Source organism: Psammomys obesus, unplaced genomic scaffold (genome assembly GCF_907164565.1).
Source record: "Psammomys obesus unplaced genomic scaffold, mPsaObe1.curated_primary_1811, whole genome shotgun sequence".
In the NCBI taxonomy this organism is placed as follows: domain Eukaryota; kingdom Metazoa; phylum Chordata; class Mammalia; order Rodentia; family Muridae; genus Psammomys; species Psammomys obesus.
The window spans coordinates 46,768,021-46,785,055 of NW_026585895.1; the positions used below are offsets into that span (position 1 = coordinate 46,768,021).

Sequence of the window (17,035 nt, forward strand, 5' to 3'; positions counted from 1 at the left end):
CTGGCTTTGTCCCTGGGCTCCATGTTGTAGCCATGCAATAGAACTGAATGAAATGTCCAAATTTGGCATATGAGGAAGGTTAGAACAGACAGCTAGGTATCTAAGAGATGGCTGTCACTCAGTGTCAGCTCATTGCTGTCTTCTAACAGGGGCCTGGAATGGCTGGTTTTCCAGTTTCCACATGCAGCTACAAGAATAGGTTTTTATGTGCAGATCAGTCCTGTGTGCTTTCAATAGAGAATGCCTTTGGCTTGACATGCTAAATATCAATTCTGGACCTTTCCCATCCTGCTTACCCTCTACTCAGCACAGGTGCCTCTGTGGTGGTCCACTTCAGTGTTATGTCAGTCTTTTCTGGACACGTGATTCCTGCAAAATACGAATTACTCTTCTCACTGGGTTTCCCATCCTCCCTTCTTGTCCCTCTTTCTCTACCCATTTCATCATCAAATTCTTTTCATTTTAATCAACCCTATATAATGCAATGGTTTAACTTCCAAAAAGTTATTAAAATTAAGACACTTCAGAACAGAAACCTGTGATATTTTGATCAATCTACATTAATTGCTCCCTTGACTAAGTGCTACGCCAGCCAGGTTGTACCTAAGATGCCATGTTAGTGATCGTGGTATCCGGCAGATCTGGACACCCTTATGCTCACTTTCCTGTTCAGTATATCACAGTTGAGAAAGTCATTAAGATGATTTGGAAGCAAGTGTTGAGAGAATTATCTAGGGAAGGCGTTTTCCAGTCACAGAGTAGCTAATCTAAAGTGAAATCTGACAGATGTTCATTTTTAGTCAGGAATTCTTCAAAACAGAAATAATAGCCACCAAATATAAGCAATGTTTTTGCTCCACAAAATATGTTAATATTTGGTTTTCTGATATTTGCCACACACACACTCCCCCAGCTAAAACATCAAAATGTGCTCCTCTGTGCTTTTCTGTTCTTTTTCAGAACTCGTACTGAGGTCCAGGCAGTTGCCTAAGCAGAAAATCCCATAAATCTTCCTGGGTGTATATTTCTCCCTTCTCTCTTCTTTTCCCTCACTCTTGCATGAACCTATCAGTTCCTACTGTATCTGCCTACTATGAGTTTGAAGCCAGCTTGGTCTTTATAGTAAGCTCTAGGCCAGGTAAGGCTACATAGTGAGATCCTGTCTCAAAAAAACAAACAAATCAAAAATATTTGAAAAGTGGGGCCAGTGAGAGGGCTCAGTGGATCAAAATTCTTGGTACCAAGCTTGACAGCTTGAATTCGAACCCTGGAGCCTACATGGTGGAAAGGGAGAACCAACTCTCACCAGTTGTCTTCTCAATGCCACATGTATGCCTCTACACATATATCGTGCATACACTGCACATCTTAGTACGCACATCAGATAAGCAAATGTAAAATACTTTTTTAAAAACAGGAAACACAGCTGGGCATGGTGGCACACAAGTTTAATCCCAGCTCTGAGAGAGGAAGAGACAAACTGATTTCTGTGAGTTCGAGGCCAGCCTGACCTACAAAGTGAGTCCAGGACAGCCAGTGCTCTGTTACACAGAGAAAACCTGTCTCAGAAAAACAAGCAAACAAAACAGGAAAACTTAAAGCCTCAACAGTTTCCTGTTGCACTGAGACTAAAAGCAGAATCAGCTTGTGAGGTCCACAATCTCTGTCATCTGGCATCGCCTTTCCTTCTAGACCACCTCCCATGTTCTCTAACTTTTTCTGAGCTCCAGCCTCTTTTAGCCTGTTAGACTAACCAAGTTGTTTTGCATCGCGAGGTCTTTTCCTCTGCCCACTCCTTTTCTCCTCCTGTACATTTCCAGACCTCAGATTGGTTTCCTCAAGGAAATCTTGCCAGGGTCTGTGGCACTGTCCTGTTATACACTGTATTTCACCTCATACTTTTCATGGTACTTTGTATGCTCACTGTGATACAAACCTACTGATTTCTGTGTTCATTGGGGGTGGGGGAAGGTTGAGACAGGTTGAAACTATGCAGTCCTGGCATGCCTGGAACTCATGTAGACAAGGCTGGCCTCAAACTCACAGATCTTCCTTCCTCTGCCTCCTGAGTGCTGAGATTAAACGTATGCGCCACCACCACCCAGCCTGTGTTCTTATTTAATGTCTTTCTGCCCTCTTCCTGATCCGCAGGTGCCTATAAGTTCTTTAGAGCATGTCTGTTTCATTCCCTGTGTGTCTTCATTTAAAACCTAGAATATATTAAGGTTTGAATAAACTTTTTGGGATAAAGAATGAGATGAATTGTGTTTCACATTCTTATACATTTTTTTAGTGATGCTATACCTTAGACAGGTCTGGGCCATGCTTCAGAGGCTGCCTGGAGGCTCACGTAACTCTCATACAGATGAAGTAGAAGCCCATTTCTTTTATATTGTGCTAATCAATTGTCCCTTTGGTTAATGCTGATTATGAGTGTGTCTTATTTTTTCCTCCCTGCTTTTGTCATAGACGGAAAAGGCGTAACTTCAGTAAACAGGCCACAGAGATCTTGAATGAATATTTTTACTCACACCTCAGCAACCCATACCCCAGTGAAGAAGCCAAAGAGGAGCTGGCCAAGAAATGCAGCATCACAGTGTCACAGGTGAGGGAACCTCACGGCGTTGTGCTTTCCTGGGATATAGGACACCTGCTCCTGCAGGGCCTCATCTGTTGTCATAACTAAATGGTCATCTTTGGAGAAGCCATTCTAATAATCTACATGTTCCCACAATTTAATGTGAGAAGTTAAAACTTAGGTATTTAAAAACAATAACTGATAGGAGTGAAGATTCTGACCTTCTTCCAGCCCTCAGTCAATCTGCTCTTGACAGGTAAGTGTGCCATGGGGAGAGGCATAGTTAATACTTCAGTCACTTTCCTGTACGTGTTGCATAGGCCTGGTTCCCTGACCTAAATAACTGACCCAAACTGCTTCAATAAGAAACCACTTTATTTGTTGCCGAAAGGAAATTAATTGAACTCTTTGGTAAAAGCCGAGAGGAGTTCACAGAGCCACATGTGGGTAGCCATGCTGTAATGTTGGAATCCTGTGTATTTCTTTGCTCTCTTCCTTGTCACTCAAAGTTGTGTTGTGGTTGAAATGCTCATACAGTCTTCCTCAAGGCTGGAGAGATGGCTTAGCAGTTGAGCACCGGCTGCTCTTTTAGAGGGTTCAGTTCCCAGTACCCACAGGACAGCTCACAACCATCTGTTAACTCCAGTCCCAGGGAATCCAGTGTCCTCTCCTGATCTGCATGGGCTTCAGGCAAGCACTTGCTGCACAGACATGTATCCAAGCAAAACACTCATACACATAAAATAAATAAATAAATAATTGAAAATAGATGTTCCTCCTTTATCCATTGAAAAGCAGTGCATGTGTGTCAGCAGGTATAGCCTTGTGGGTACTTGCTAAGATTATAGTAATGCAGTATATTAGATGTTATTGGTACTATGGAGATGATTTCAGTATATAGGAGGGTGTGTGAAGGTGAAATACAAATACCAAGCCATTTGTGTAATTTGAACATCTTTTATTTTGCTGTTCCCTGAGGGATTCTGGAGCACAGCCTGCTGTAGTGACTGAAAGATGGCAGTAAATATCTAACTGAAATTACCTAACTCTTAGTCAAAATTTCACATTTTTTTTAACAGATTGCCATGTCACAATACTTCTTGGGAATGAACAGTAAAGATGTAAGATCCAGATCTGACCATGTGGAGCTTAAAGAAAAGCTAACTCTCCCAAAAGTTCAGTGTTCAATTGGGGCCAAGTAATCAGAATTCTAAAACAATATGCTGCAGCTACATATTAAATATATTGTTCTTATTTACTGTGAAGAGACACCATGATTGAGGCAACTCTTATAAAAAGAAAGCATTTAGTTGAGGGCTTGCTTATAGTTTTAGAGGGTTAGTCTGTGATCATCATGGTAGGAAGCAGAAAGGCATGACACAGGAACACTGACTGAGAGCTTTATATTCTCATCTATAAGCAACAGGTAGAGAAAGAGAGACTGAGATGAGTGTAGGCTTTGGAACCTTAAAGCCTTCCTAAATAGTTCCACCAATTGGGGACCAAAATATTCAAACATGAACCTATAGGAGCCATTCTCATTCAGACTGCCCCTTCTTACTATATAATACATACATTACTCTTATACACTTGAACCCAAGACCTAAAAAAAAAAATCCCCTTTGGGTTCCAATGAATGTCTTATATCAATGTCTTATGTGATTGTTGTTTAAGAGAAAATAATAGCCTGAGTTTATACTGATTTTGTTTTATTGCTATTGTTATTTGTTTTTTTGTTTTTTTGTTTGTTTGTTTGTTTTTAGACAGAATCTCATTGTGTTATCCTGGCTGACCTAGAACTAACTTACTAAGATTGGCCTGCCTCTGTCTCCAAACTCCTGGGATTATAGTCCTGGGGCCACTCCTGGCCCTAGGCTGATTTTTTTTTTTAATTTTATTTATTGTTTTACTAATTACAATTTATTCATTTTGTATCTGAGCTGTAGCATCCTCCCTAGTCCCCTGCCAATTCTGCCCTCCCTCATCTCCTCCCATGTCCCTCCCTAAGTCTACTGAGAGGGAAGGTCTTCCTCCCCTTCTCTCTGATCCTAGTCTATCAAGTCTCATCAGGACTGGGTGCATTGTCTTCCTCTGTGGCCTGGTAAGGCTCCACCCCCCCCACCCCCTTCAGGGGAGGTAATCAAAGAGCCAGCCACTGAGTTCATGTCAGAGACAGTCCCTCTTCCCATTACTAAGGACCTACTTGAACACTGCGCGGCCATGGGCTATATCTGTGCAGGGGTTCTAGGTTATCTCCATGAATGGTCCTTGGTTGGATTATCAGTCTCAGAAAGGACCCCTGTGCCCAGATTCTTTTTTTTTTTTTCCTCCTGGTGGAGCTCCTGTCCCCTCCGGATTTTTCTATCTCTTTCTTTCATAAGATTCCCTGCACTCTGCCCAAAGTTTGGCTATGAGTCTCAGCCTCTGCTTTGATACCCTGCAGGGTAGAGTCTTTCAGAGGCCCTCTGTGGTAGGCTCCTGCCCTGTGTCCTGTTTTCTCCCTCTTCTAATGCCTATCCCATTTGCCTTTCTGAATGAGGATTGAGCATCTTACCCAGGGTCCTCCTTCTTACTTAGCTTCTTTAGGTGTACAGAATTTAGTATGTTTATCCTATATTATATGTCTAATATCCTCTTATAAGTGAGTATATACCATGTGTGTCTTTATGCTTCTGGGATACCTCAGTCAGGATGATCTTTTCTAGTTCCTATCATTTGCCTGCAAATTTCATGATTTCCTTGTTTTTAATTGCTGAGTAGTATTCCATTGTGTAAATGTACCACAATTTCTATATCCATTCCTCAACTGAGGGACATCTGGGTTGTTTCCAGCTTCTGGCTATTACAAATAAAGCTGCTATGAACTTGGCTGAGCAAATGTCCTTGTTGTGTACTTGAGCATCTTTTGGATATATGCCTAGGAGTGGTATAGCTGGATCTTGAGGTAGCACTACTCCTAATTGTCTGAGAAAGTGCCAGATTGATTTCCAAAGTGGTTGTACCAGTTTACAATCCCACCAACAATGGAGGAGGGTTCCCCTTTCTCCACAACCTCTCCAGCATGTGTTATCACTTGAGTTTTTGATCTTAGCCATTCTGATGGGTGTAAGGTGAAATCTCAGGGTCATTTTGATTTACATTTCCCTGATAGCCAAGGATGTTGAGCCTTTTTTTTAACTGTTTCTCTGCCATTCGATACTCTATTGAGAATTCTAAAAATATGGAATGCACGAATTTTTGTGTCATCCTTGCGCAGGGGCCATGCTAATCTTCTCTGCATCATTCCAATTTTAGTAATGTGCTGCCGAAGCAAGCACTGATTTTTTAAAAAACTTTTGTTTAATATTGTTTTCATTTGGTTCCATTGATCCACCTGTCTGTTTCTATGCCATACCACGCAGTTTTTATTACTATTGCTCTGTAGTACAGCTTGAGATCAGGGATGGAGATACCTCCAGATGATATGTTGTTGTACAGGATCATTTTGGAAATTCTGGGATTTTTGTTTCTCTATATGAAGTTGAGAATTTTTCTTTCAAGGTCTGTAAAGAATTGTGTTGGTATTTTGATGGGAATTGCATTGAATCTGTAGATTGCTTTTGGCAGAATGGCCATTTTCACTATGTTAATCCTACACTTAGAAAGACAAATGGGATGGACATTGGAGGAAGGAGAAAACAAGTAACAAGACAGGAGCCTACCACAGAGGGCCTCTGAAAGACTCTACCTAGCAGTGTATCAAAGCAGATATTAAGACTCATAACCAAACCTTCGGCAGAGTACAGGTAATCATATGAAAGAAGGGGGAGTTAGTAAGACCTGAAGAGGACAGAAGGACAGGAGCTCCACAAGAACCAAATATATCAGGGTACAGGGGTCTTTCATGAGACTGTTTCTCCAACCAAAGACCATGTACAGATATAACCTAGAACCTCTGCCCAGATATAGCCCATAGTAGCTCAGTATCCAAGTGTGTTCTCTAGTAAGGGGAACAGGGACTATTTCTGACATGAACTCAATGGTGAGCTCTTCGACCTCTCCCCCCACCCCTCCGCCTCGAGGGAGGAGCAGCCTTGCTAGGCTATAGAAGAGGACATTGCAGCCAGTCCTGAGGAGACCTGATAAGCTAGGGTCAGATGGAAGAGGAGGAGGTCTCCCCTATCAGTAGACTTGGAAAGGGGCAGGGAGGAGATGAGGGAGGGAGGGTGGGATTGGGAGGGAATGAGAGAGAGGGCTACGGCTGGGATATAAAGTAAATAACCTGTGATTAACATAAAAATTTAAAAATATTGTTTTCAGAGAAATTTTGACTTGTAACTAGGATTACATTCAAAATTTAATTTCTTTTGCTTATTAAATTATGGCATATTTTTATTCCTGCCCAGCTTCTTTTTTAAAATATTTAATATTTATTTAGTATGTGTATTCACAGGCACACATGTGCTATTATGTGTACAGAGATGTGAGGACAACTTTTAAGAGTTGGTTCTCTGCTTCCTCCTGGATTGTAGGTGTTAGGCCCATCAAGGGGTCTAACTACCAAAGAGGCTTGCTGTGAAGGAAACTCGGAGGCTGCAATCGATGCAATTAGCAAGAGGTTTTAATTTATACCAGCATGCTGGGGCTAACTCTACATTTAGGCTAGAGTCAGCCCCGACTCTCAGTAGCCTCCAATTTTTAAAGGGATAGATGAGGGGGTTACAGGTCTGACATCATGGGAGCAGATATAGGGTCTATTGTGGGTACCAGGTCAGCTAGACATCTGGGGTTTCTGATATGTGCATATTCACCTATTGTTAAAGGTGGGAAAAGGATTAGATTTTGTGGTCGGACTAGGCCATTGTTAAAGGTGGGGAAAGCAATCTGCTCATCCTGTGGTCTCTCTGAGAAACAGAGCTACGTGCCTTTAGTCAAAAGGTAAGGGGCTATTTGGGAAGGGAATTAGGACCATCTGGATCCGCTGCTATTTCCTTCTGCAACCGGGTGGAGGTCTTCTCCTTATCTCCGTCCGTGCAGATGGCTAGGGTCAGGAGGGGCTGTTACATTCTCCTATTTTCTGAAAGGGTACTGAGAGAATTCAAAATTATCAGTTATAAGGCTAGTCTGAGTCTTTCATTGGGATAGAACTTGAGTCTTGGGATTGCCAGTTTCAAATGGGATGTAATTGATTTGGATTGCCATTATATTTACTAAAAAATGCCTCTGTGCAGACTGTGCAGCACTGACTGCCACTCGAAACATTGAGTAAAATGTGCTAGGTTCCAGAAAAGAGCAAACTAAAAGTGTTTGGATTTGAGTTGGGCTCTGTGGGACTTTGGGTGTTTGAGTTGCTAATCTTGTTCTGAACAAATACGTGATGGGGCAAGATAACGGAAGAAAGGCTTCTTTTTTATTTTGATCTCTGTTTGAGGATACAGTCCTTCATGGCAGAGAGGCATGGAGGTAGGAGTGTGGCTGTCGGGTGTATTGTGTTCACAGTCAGGAAGCAGAGAGAATTGAACTTTGATCCCCATTACGTCTTGTTCCTTTTTATTCAGCTCAGGACCCCAGGCCATGGGTTGTTGCTGTCACATTCAAGGTGGGCTTCATGCCTTCATTAAACCTCTCTGGAAATGACCTCACAGACAGTCCCAGGGCGTGACTCATAGGTGACTCTAAACCCATCCAAGCTGAGCATAAAAATTAAACAGCACAAGGCATGTCCCCAACTGTGACGAAAGCACTCATATGGTAAGCCAGCTGACAGCCAGGTCTGTTTTGCTGCCTGAATGTTGTTGATGTGTTTGGTGTTTTTCTGCTCCCACTCTGTTTTTAGCTTTTAGACAATCTATTTGATACTAGGGAATAGCATACATTATATCCTTTTCAAGAGCTCTATAATCCAGATCTTTTGATAGCTTTGGTATGTAGCAATGTAGATGTAGTTCTAGGACATGTTCAGTATATACTTGTGGAATTAGCAATAAAGGATTTTATTCTGGCTGCTCTGTCAGGAGATTTCACTTCTAAAGATGACTAGGAACACACTTAACAAGTGTTTTTAAACAGTGTTTAGTGCATTCATATTCATTTGCTTCTATGCTTTAGGAAGTACTGAAACAGCATTTCTCATTGTGGCCTGGCCAGACCGGAACGTGCTGCTGCCTCCTGCCCACACTTCCATGTAGGGATTTCAGTCATGTGTGATCATACCTGACTTTTTTTTTTTAACCATGTATTTGTTTCTGGGTGGGGGGTACAGTATGCAATGGCACATGCATGGAGTCAGTTCTTTCACCATGTAGGTTCTAGAAACCAAACTTGGGTTACAAGGCTTGGCAGCAAGTACTGAACCATTTTGCCAGTTCATACCTGGTTTTTATGCTTCTTGTCTTTATTTGAAATTAAGTCTTGCTGTCTTGCCTAAGCTACCCTCAAACTTGTGGATATAATTCTCATGCTCTTATCTTCCTCATAGTTGGGGCTATGGACATCCACCCTCACACCTGGCCACACCATTTGTTTTCTATAGTTTAAGTTTTGAAATCTTCCTAGCAATTTTTGAGAAAAGGGTGAAGAGACAGAAGTAACATAGAGCTGCCCACTTGTCCGAGACATGCTTCCTAATCTTGTCTCATCCAGTGTAGCCTTTCAGCAGTCAGTGTATGCATCCATTTAAATTGTGACAGCTCTCTGAATTTGCCTACTTCCTGTCTAAAAGTGACTTCCCTGCAAATCCCTCTTTTAGTATCTCTGAAGTTGATGAAATGGTTATTCTGTTAAAAATATTGATTTCTATACTTATGAGTTTTAGTTCAAGTTCTTGAGATGTGAAAGCAAATAATTAAAAGTTTTTTCACTTTATGTCGTGTTTTGCCTGCATGTGTGTTTGTGTGCCTTGTGCATGCCTGGTACCTACATAGGTCAGAAGAGGCCATTAGATTCTCCTGGAACTAGATAGATCATATAGGTACTGAGAGTCAAACCTGGGTCCTCTGGAAGAACAGCTAGTGCTCTTAACCACTGAGCATCTCTCTAGACCTTAGCAAAGAATTTTTGTTTTAGTCTGAAAGGTCATCTGTTCCAAAAAGAGAACAATGTGGCCTACAGAGAAATTGTACTGAAATATAGTTAAATTTAGATATCAGAGATTATACAAATATACCTTAAAATACTGAAAACAGATGACGAGAACAATATATATATATATTGTTCTCGTCATATATATATATATATATATATATATATATATATATATATATATATATATAGTCCTTTTGGTTTTTGTTTTTTGAGACAGAGCTTTGCTGTATGGCCTTGGCTTCCTGGAACTTACTCTTTATACTAGGCTGGCCTTAGCTATCTCTACCTCCTGAGTGCTGGGATTAAAGATATGGATCACCATGCCTGGTCTAACAATACAATTTTTGATAACACATTTAAAACTAAATTTTTTTATTATTGCTTCAAATACTTTAATAATTAAGAATTAGTAGGAAGCCAGGCAGTGGTGGCACACGCATTTGATCCCAGCACTTGGAAGGCAGAAGCAGGTGGATCTCTGAGTTTGAGGTCAGCTTGGTCTACAGAGTGAGTTCCAGGACTACACAAACCATGTCTTGGGGGTGGGGGAAGGGGGAAGCATCAGTAGAAGGTAGGCATGGCAAGCCACACATGCAATCCTAGTATACAAGGGACCCTTTTAAATTAGTAAAGAGGCAGTCCAGTCTGTATACCTGCCCAAAGACAAGCAATTTGAAAAGTGGGGAAGACCTCAGTGAGGGACAGAATGTACAAGTGGTTGGTTAGATGAAAATATCCCCATTCTCGTAGCAATCAGGAAAATGTAATTGAAAAACTGCAATGAACTAACATTTTATACTTCCTAGATTGATAAAAACTCAAATTGAATCACACCAAGGGTTCTAAGCCTGTGTGCAACATCAGGGTCCCCTGTTTCCTGCCAGCGGACAGGTTGTTGTATTCATGTTAGAAATGTCTATGCCAGTCAGCCTACAGTTATACATCTAGATGAAATTTCCCTGGAGAAACTCTCACTTAAAAGTTATACTAAGACATTGGAAGAGTATCAGTAGCATGGAAATATCTGAAAGCTTAAAGTAGACAGTTGTTCATTTACCTAAAAAAGATGGATAAACACAGTGGATTCCCACAGTGACACACCCCTACAGCAGTGGGAGGATGGATTTTAATGTGAGTCAATTCCATTGTGTCCTAGATACATCATGTCAAGTGAAAAATGCAAATTGCAGATCATATATAGTGTATGGCCATCCTCTGTGAAGTCAGGGGTAGAAACATATGTGGTCAAATATGATGAGAAGGAGAGACGGACAAAAGGAAGACTTAGGAGTGGGATCAGGAATATCCAGTACATTTCAGTGGAATTAATAATGTATGTTCCCATCTGAATTATGAGTTTACAGGGGCTGACTTAATTATCATTCATTATAAATGTACATGTAAGTTAAGAAAGCCAGGTAAGGGTATACCCTTAGTCCTAACACTCAGAAAGCAGAGGCAGGTCTATCTCTAAGTTAAAGGTTAGCTTGGTCTACACAGAGCAACTGTCCACAAATGGGGAAATCAGTGTGGTTTATTTATGTATAATTGGACTATGATTCAGCAGTGAAAATGAACCTTAGCTCTACATGTTTGCGTAATGCTAAAGACTCATGGTTCCATTTGCAACAGACTCAGATAGAGGCTATGTTAGCCTTAGGAGCTGGAAGTAAAGGCAGTAGTTGCCATATACGGGGATGGAATGCTTTCTGATCTGAGTGTTGACTTCCTGGGGGTGTTCATGTTACGAAAATCCATCAAGCTCTGTACTTAGAATGTGTGCCTCTTTCTGTATGCACATTTTTCACATCATCCAAAGTTTACATGCACTGTGACAACAAACCTGCTCTTGAGATTATGTAAGCTTTTGTGGGAAAATATAACAATAGATAAATGAAGGGGATAGCAAGTTAAAAAATGATAGATGCTATGGAAAAAATTAAGGATGGAGAGCATGGAGTTACGAGAGGAAGGAAAGAAAAGGGCTTTGTAGAGTTGGAGAGATGGACTCTGTGCAGTTGTTGAGGAATGCTTCAGCAGAGGATGCAGTGTGAGCCTGGGGTGGAAGCAGCCTGAGTAAAGGGGGAGTGGAAGGTACCAAAGAGGCCATGGTGTCCACATGGCTGTTAGCCAATGGGATGGCTGCAGCTTTTACTCCAAGTGAGGTGAGAAACAGAAGAATGACGCTATTGCCTGTGTTCTAACAGGATTGTCACAGAGGCTGATGGAAAATGGATCGTGGGGGAGTGGAAACTAACACCAGCTGCAGTAATCCAGGCAGACGACTATAGTGGCTTAGGTCAGAGTGTCAGTGCGGAGTTGTTGAGCTGGCTGGATTCTGGATGTGAGAGTACAGCCAGCAGGTTGCTGACAATAAGAGGTGAGGGAGAGTCAGGTATGGCTAACATCTTCATCCTAAGCATCCATGGTATAGAGTTGCTGTTAAGAACGATGGGGAAAGATTTGGGAGAGAGGTTTCAGGGAAAAGAGTAAGAATTTCTTCTTGAACATATTGTCTATGCCATAGCTCTCAAAACTCATGTCTAAAAACATAAATGTACAGGAGAGAGAGATAAAAGCCATGACTGTCTTCCATTAATTCACAATGCCATCCTGCAAAGTCCTTAGTAGAGAATTCAGCTGGACCAGAATCGAGTCTCCTGTTTTGAGGCTCAGCTCAGCTAAGAAGCTGAAGTTCCCTTTCCCACAGTAACCTGAAGAGTCACAAAAGCTGTTATTGCCAATTTTACTTGCACCCGAGACTCATACTTAAGTTGTCACATATTCTTAATTAGTGGAGCGGATATTAATATACTTTTACTTTTGGAATAGAGCTAACTTGCATGGATTATTCAAGTTACTAAGACACAAAGCCTCCATTGTTCTCCTGATTCTGATTTTGAGTCTATCTTCTCAGGTTTTTAGAATGAAAAATGTTAACCTATACTTCAGTACTGCCATACAGAAAAGTACTGTCAAGAAAAAAAAAAAAAAAAAAAAAAAAAAACTTTTTTTTTTTTTAAACAGAAGAGAACCAGAAATAGTAGAGGTTAAGTGACATTAGATTCGTTTCTTTATTCATGCTGTTAACATACTCCAGAGCCTTTAAAGCTGGTGCACAGGACCTGTCTGTTAACAGCCCAGCGAAGACAGCATTGACCTCCTCCTTACAGATAAGGAGTCTGAGGTTCAGAGAGTGATTTGACAAGGACTATTTCAGGCCTTCATGAATGGCGGAACTGGGGTAGAGATGCTCGATACAAAGAAAGAGTGGATTGTAACCTTCTTTTTCCTGCAAGTGGCAGTGTGGTTCCTGCGTCCCAGGGGCCCAGGCAAGAGTCCGGCTCCTATGTAAGACTGGGCTCTCAGAGGGCTGCATCCTTCCCCTAAACTGCTGCAAAGAAGGTAGGCTAGTTAGTAGTCTGAGGTCTCTTACTCATTAAACTACTTACTCCAAAGCAGTGACTATTCAGTAAGCCAATTAAAATCTGTAAGTAAGATTTCCTTATTTTAAAAATCTGTTAAAACAAGAAGCATATTGAAGTAATTATTAGCAGGAAAAAAAAGAGATGACTATCAAATTACCGTATCTGTTTCAGCTGTCCATAAGGCCTTTTCAGTTGCTTTGGCAGCAGACACCAGCAGAAATGGATTTTGCCTGTAAGTGTGCCGGAGATAGACCAGAAGCAGCTTGGAGGAAAATGGCTGCTTTTGTGATACGGAGGTTCTTTCACACTGTTTTAAAAGATGACAGACCCTCTGTTCTAAATGCTCCTGTTTTGTGTCCTAGTGGAGATGATGCTGTCATTAGACAAAGTGTGAAGAATAAAAGAGCCAGATGTAAAAATATGAGACTTCTTTGAGTGGGCTGTAACACCTAGTGCAGACCAAGGACACCTCCAGGGACACCTGCTTGATCTGAGAAGGGGGCTGTCTACATGAGGCAGTGATTAGCTCGTTTTTGGGGCTTACTCCAGGAGTGTCAAATATGCATTTCAGACTGGGCTTTTCTGATGGCATCTCTAACACTCCTCTTGTTATACCCAGACCTGAGAACAGGGGAACTATTCTATTCCCATGGTACGCTTAAGTGATTTTGAATTTTCCTGTCCTCAAGGAAGTCCTTCTCTGAATGTGGACTTGCCAGCTTTGCTTCCTTCACTTTACCCAGTCCTTTTCTTCTGTGTACATGTGTATTCCCTCCAGTCCCTCTGCATCCTGTCTCTCATCACTGCATCTCACCTTTCTAGTGCCTCACTTCTGTGAGGCTTGTCAGGGCAGTAGGCTAATCTGCAAGTCAGGGTCCCAGCAGAAAACAGATGGCATGCTCAAAATAGAATAATGTGAGACAATTTTAATAAAGCGACTATTTATAAAACTGTGGGCAGAGTGTAGAAAAACAACGGATGATGTTGGCAGTTGGTTCTGTTGCTGCCTCCTAGCCCCAAGAGATACAGGAAGGGTTGCCAGAACCTAGGAAGAATGTTACATGGAGAAACCAGTAACAAGCCCTAAGAAGAGGCAGGGTACCAGGGGAGTAGATTCTGTGGCCTCCTTTTTCTCCCATTCTCTCATCTCCTTCCAGCCTGCAGCAATTGGCAAGCCTGAGGCAGAGGGCAGCCTCAGGGCCCACAGCAGGGTAGAGAGCAAGAGGAAGGAATGATCAGAAAATAGATGGTGTAGCCCAAGGGCAAAGACACAGATTAGTACAGGATGTATGCCCAGACCCCCTGGCATCCCTCTGTATGATTCTGTGATGCTGCCTCCCAGAAGCCTTCTACAAAGGTGCCCTTGACTGCCTTTTTCTTTTTCTATTGGCTGCTTTTCCATCCCAACTCACCTATGAGCTCTGCCTAGATACACTGTGAAGAGAGGCTTACCTCCTGCTGATAGCACCAGGAAAGGCCCTGTAAAAAAGATGATGTGTAGAACCTGGAGACACATGGATAAGCTGTCCACAGAAGGAAACTGGGGAGGAAAGAAATTCTAAGCAAAGAAAACTCCATTCACAGAAAGCTGATCTGTCTGGCAGCCAGAGACAGTTTTCTTCTATGGAGGTGATGTTCTAGGAATCAAGGTTGATGACTTCAAAGTCTCAGACTGTTTTATTAGCTTTGTGGCCCTGAGTAATTCTTTGTACCTCTACCTACTTTCTTCAAATATACCACTGGGCTAGAAAAAGAGGTACGGCTGTCTCAGTGAGAAAATATATGAAAACGACTTGTAGGTGGCCATCAGAGCCAGAAGGCGTAAGTAGAAAGTATGTGTATGTTTCTCTGGTGATCTTCTTTAAACACCGGAACCTGGAAAATGGTGTACTGATTTCTGCTCCTTCAGAACTAGCTTTCCTGGATAGCCAGTTTATGCTCTGCCTTTCATGTTCACATAGCTCCTTTTCCTCCACAGCTCTCACCATAATTAATTTTAGAGGTTGAACTGTTGAGTAGTGTTCACTTAGAGATGGAAAATTCCATGTTAGTTTGAACTGGGGTGTGTGTGTGTGTGTGTGTGTGTGTGTGTGCATGTGTGTGTGTGTATGTGTGTGTGTGTGTGTGTGTGTGTTTCTCTGTATAGCTTTGGCTGTCCTGGAATTCACTCTGTAGACCAGGTTAGCCTTGAACTCACAGAGATTAGTGTGCACTGCCACAGCTACCATCACCATGTGGCAGAACTGTTTGTCTTATTAAGTGCTATATTCTTAATGCCCAGCAGCATTCAACCCAGATATGAAATGTTTGCTTGGTAAGTGGCTTAAGATGCCAGGATTGTGATATTGCCAAGTCAAAATTGGGCCTGACTGGGGAGGGTCTACACTTGTGAGGTTGAGTGGTTTAGATGTCTTTGTGTCTATTAATTAACCTAATATCATTAAACTAACAACTTCAGAGTCGTTGGGTAGTGTTATATCACGAATGCCACAGAGACCCTGCCTTTGTGGAGCTTATAGCCTAATTAGGAAAGAAGAGTTAGATGTATATGCATATATGCTCTCATTCATGAGCACATGTATAGATTTATACATAAGTGTATGTGATGGGACCTACACTGATATAGTTCATGTAATTACAATATAAGCAATTGTGTGAGATATCATACAACCTAATTAATATCAAATGCAAAGGTTATAATTATTAGGCTATTTGTACATAATCTTATGTAGTGTTAAATGCTATCCCATAGAATAAGGAGAGTATTCTGAAGAGATGCATGATTAGATTTGTGAAAAATAATTCTAACACCAGCAGTGCATTATCAGTTTACATGTAATAAATGAATGCTTTGCAAATCTTATGGCAGATTCCAAGCTCCAAAGTCATGAAGAGCTGTAGTTTCAGCACAGAATAAATAAATAGCAATCCACACTAAACAGTCAAAACAAAGGCATCCAGAGGGAAAATAAGATTGTGCTTAAAAAAACAACATTTATGCCATCCACTAACTTAACTGAATAACAGAGCTGTGACAGGGAGGGTCGACATCATCAAACAGATGATTTAGAGCATATGTCAGCTGAGAATTCCATACCTGCCAAAAATGTCTTTTGATAAGAAGTCAAAATTTTTTGATGTTTTAATCAAAAATTGGAAGAATTTGTCTCATTTTCATATATATATACTGTTAATATATATATGAACAGTTTTTCATAGAGAAGTAAAAAGATTTCAGACATGATGAAAGATAGAAAATGGTAAGCAGAGGGTAGCTGTGTGGGTTTGGATCAAAATCTATTGCATAAGATACTGATGTCTTACTTTGTTTATATTGTGCATAGAATTAAAATATATGGTGATAATGCCTTGTAAGTGATGAAGGAGAATATTTTAAGGACCTTGCATTTTCTGGGGAAATGGCAATTAATACAGTGCCAGTTAGTGTTAAGCTTTAGTAGTCAGGAGTATGAAATCTTTAGTCACTTTAAGGGTGCTAAAGGGCTATGTAATTTTCAAATAAATACCAAGGAGATATAGAGTAAAAACTAATCCAAAGAGGGGTAAAGGGAGGAGGGAGATACAGAGTAAGTGAAACAGCTTAGAAGTACTTATGAGATGATAGGATTCCCAAATATATCAATAATCATCGTAATATCAGATAGTCTAAGTAAGCAAAAAACATAATCAAATAGAATATAAAATGAAAATTATGTATTCTCTAAGAGACATACTTAAAATATAAGGACATAGGAAAAGCAAGAATAGTAACCTAAAAAATATATTGGTTATTTCAGGAAAGCAATAACCAACAGAAAGCAATACCAGATTTAAAACACTTCAAGACAAAAGGTTTTACTGGTGATACAAAATAATGTTGTGATAGCAACTCTACATTTGGGAGCCCCCAGTAACATCTACTCAAAATTATGACACAATTTAGTAATTTCAAAGAAAAAGTAAAATC

The 17,035-nt window shown here is 40.9% G+C and overlaps 1 protein-coding gene and 1 non-coding gene across 3 annotated transcripts in view; one reads left to right on the forward strand and one right to left on the reverse strand.

The window, feature by feature from the left end:
• The window catches only part of Pbx3 (PBX homeobox 3), a 200,677-nt gene that overhangs the window by 164,695 nt on the left and 18,947 nt on the right, over positions 1-17,035 (forward strand). For both annotated transcript variants that reach the window (XM_055600788.1, XM_055600787.1), the window contains exon 5: positions 2,470-2,605. In XM_055600788.1, coding sequence (XP_055456763.1) covers positions 2,470-2,605 — 136 coding nt within the window. The remainder of the gene's footprint in view (positions 1-2,469; positions 2,606-17,035) is intronic.
• On the reverse strand, positions 5,793-5,894 carry LOC129671807 (U6 spliceosomal RNA). The gene has a single exon (XR_008719398.1). It is a non-coding gene; the product is annotated as a U6 spliceosomal RNA (small nuclear RNA).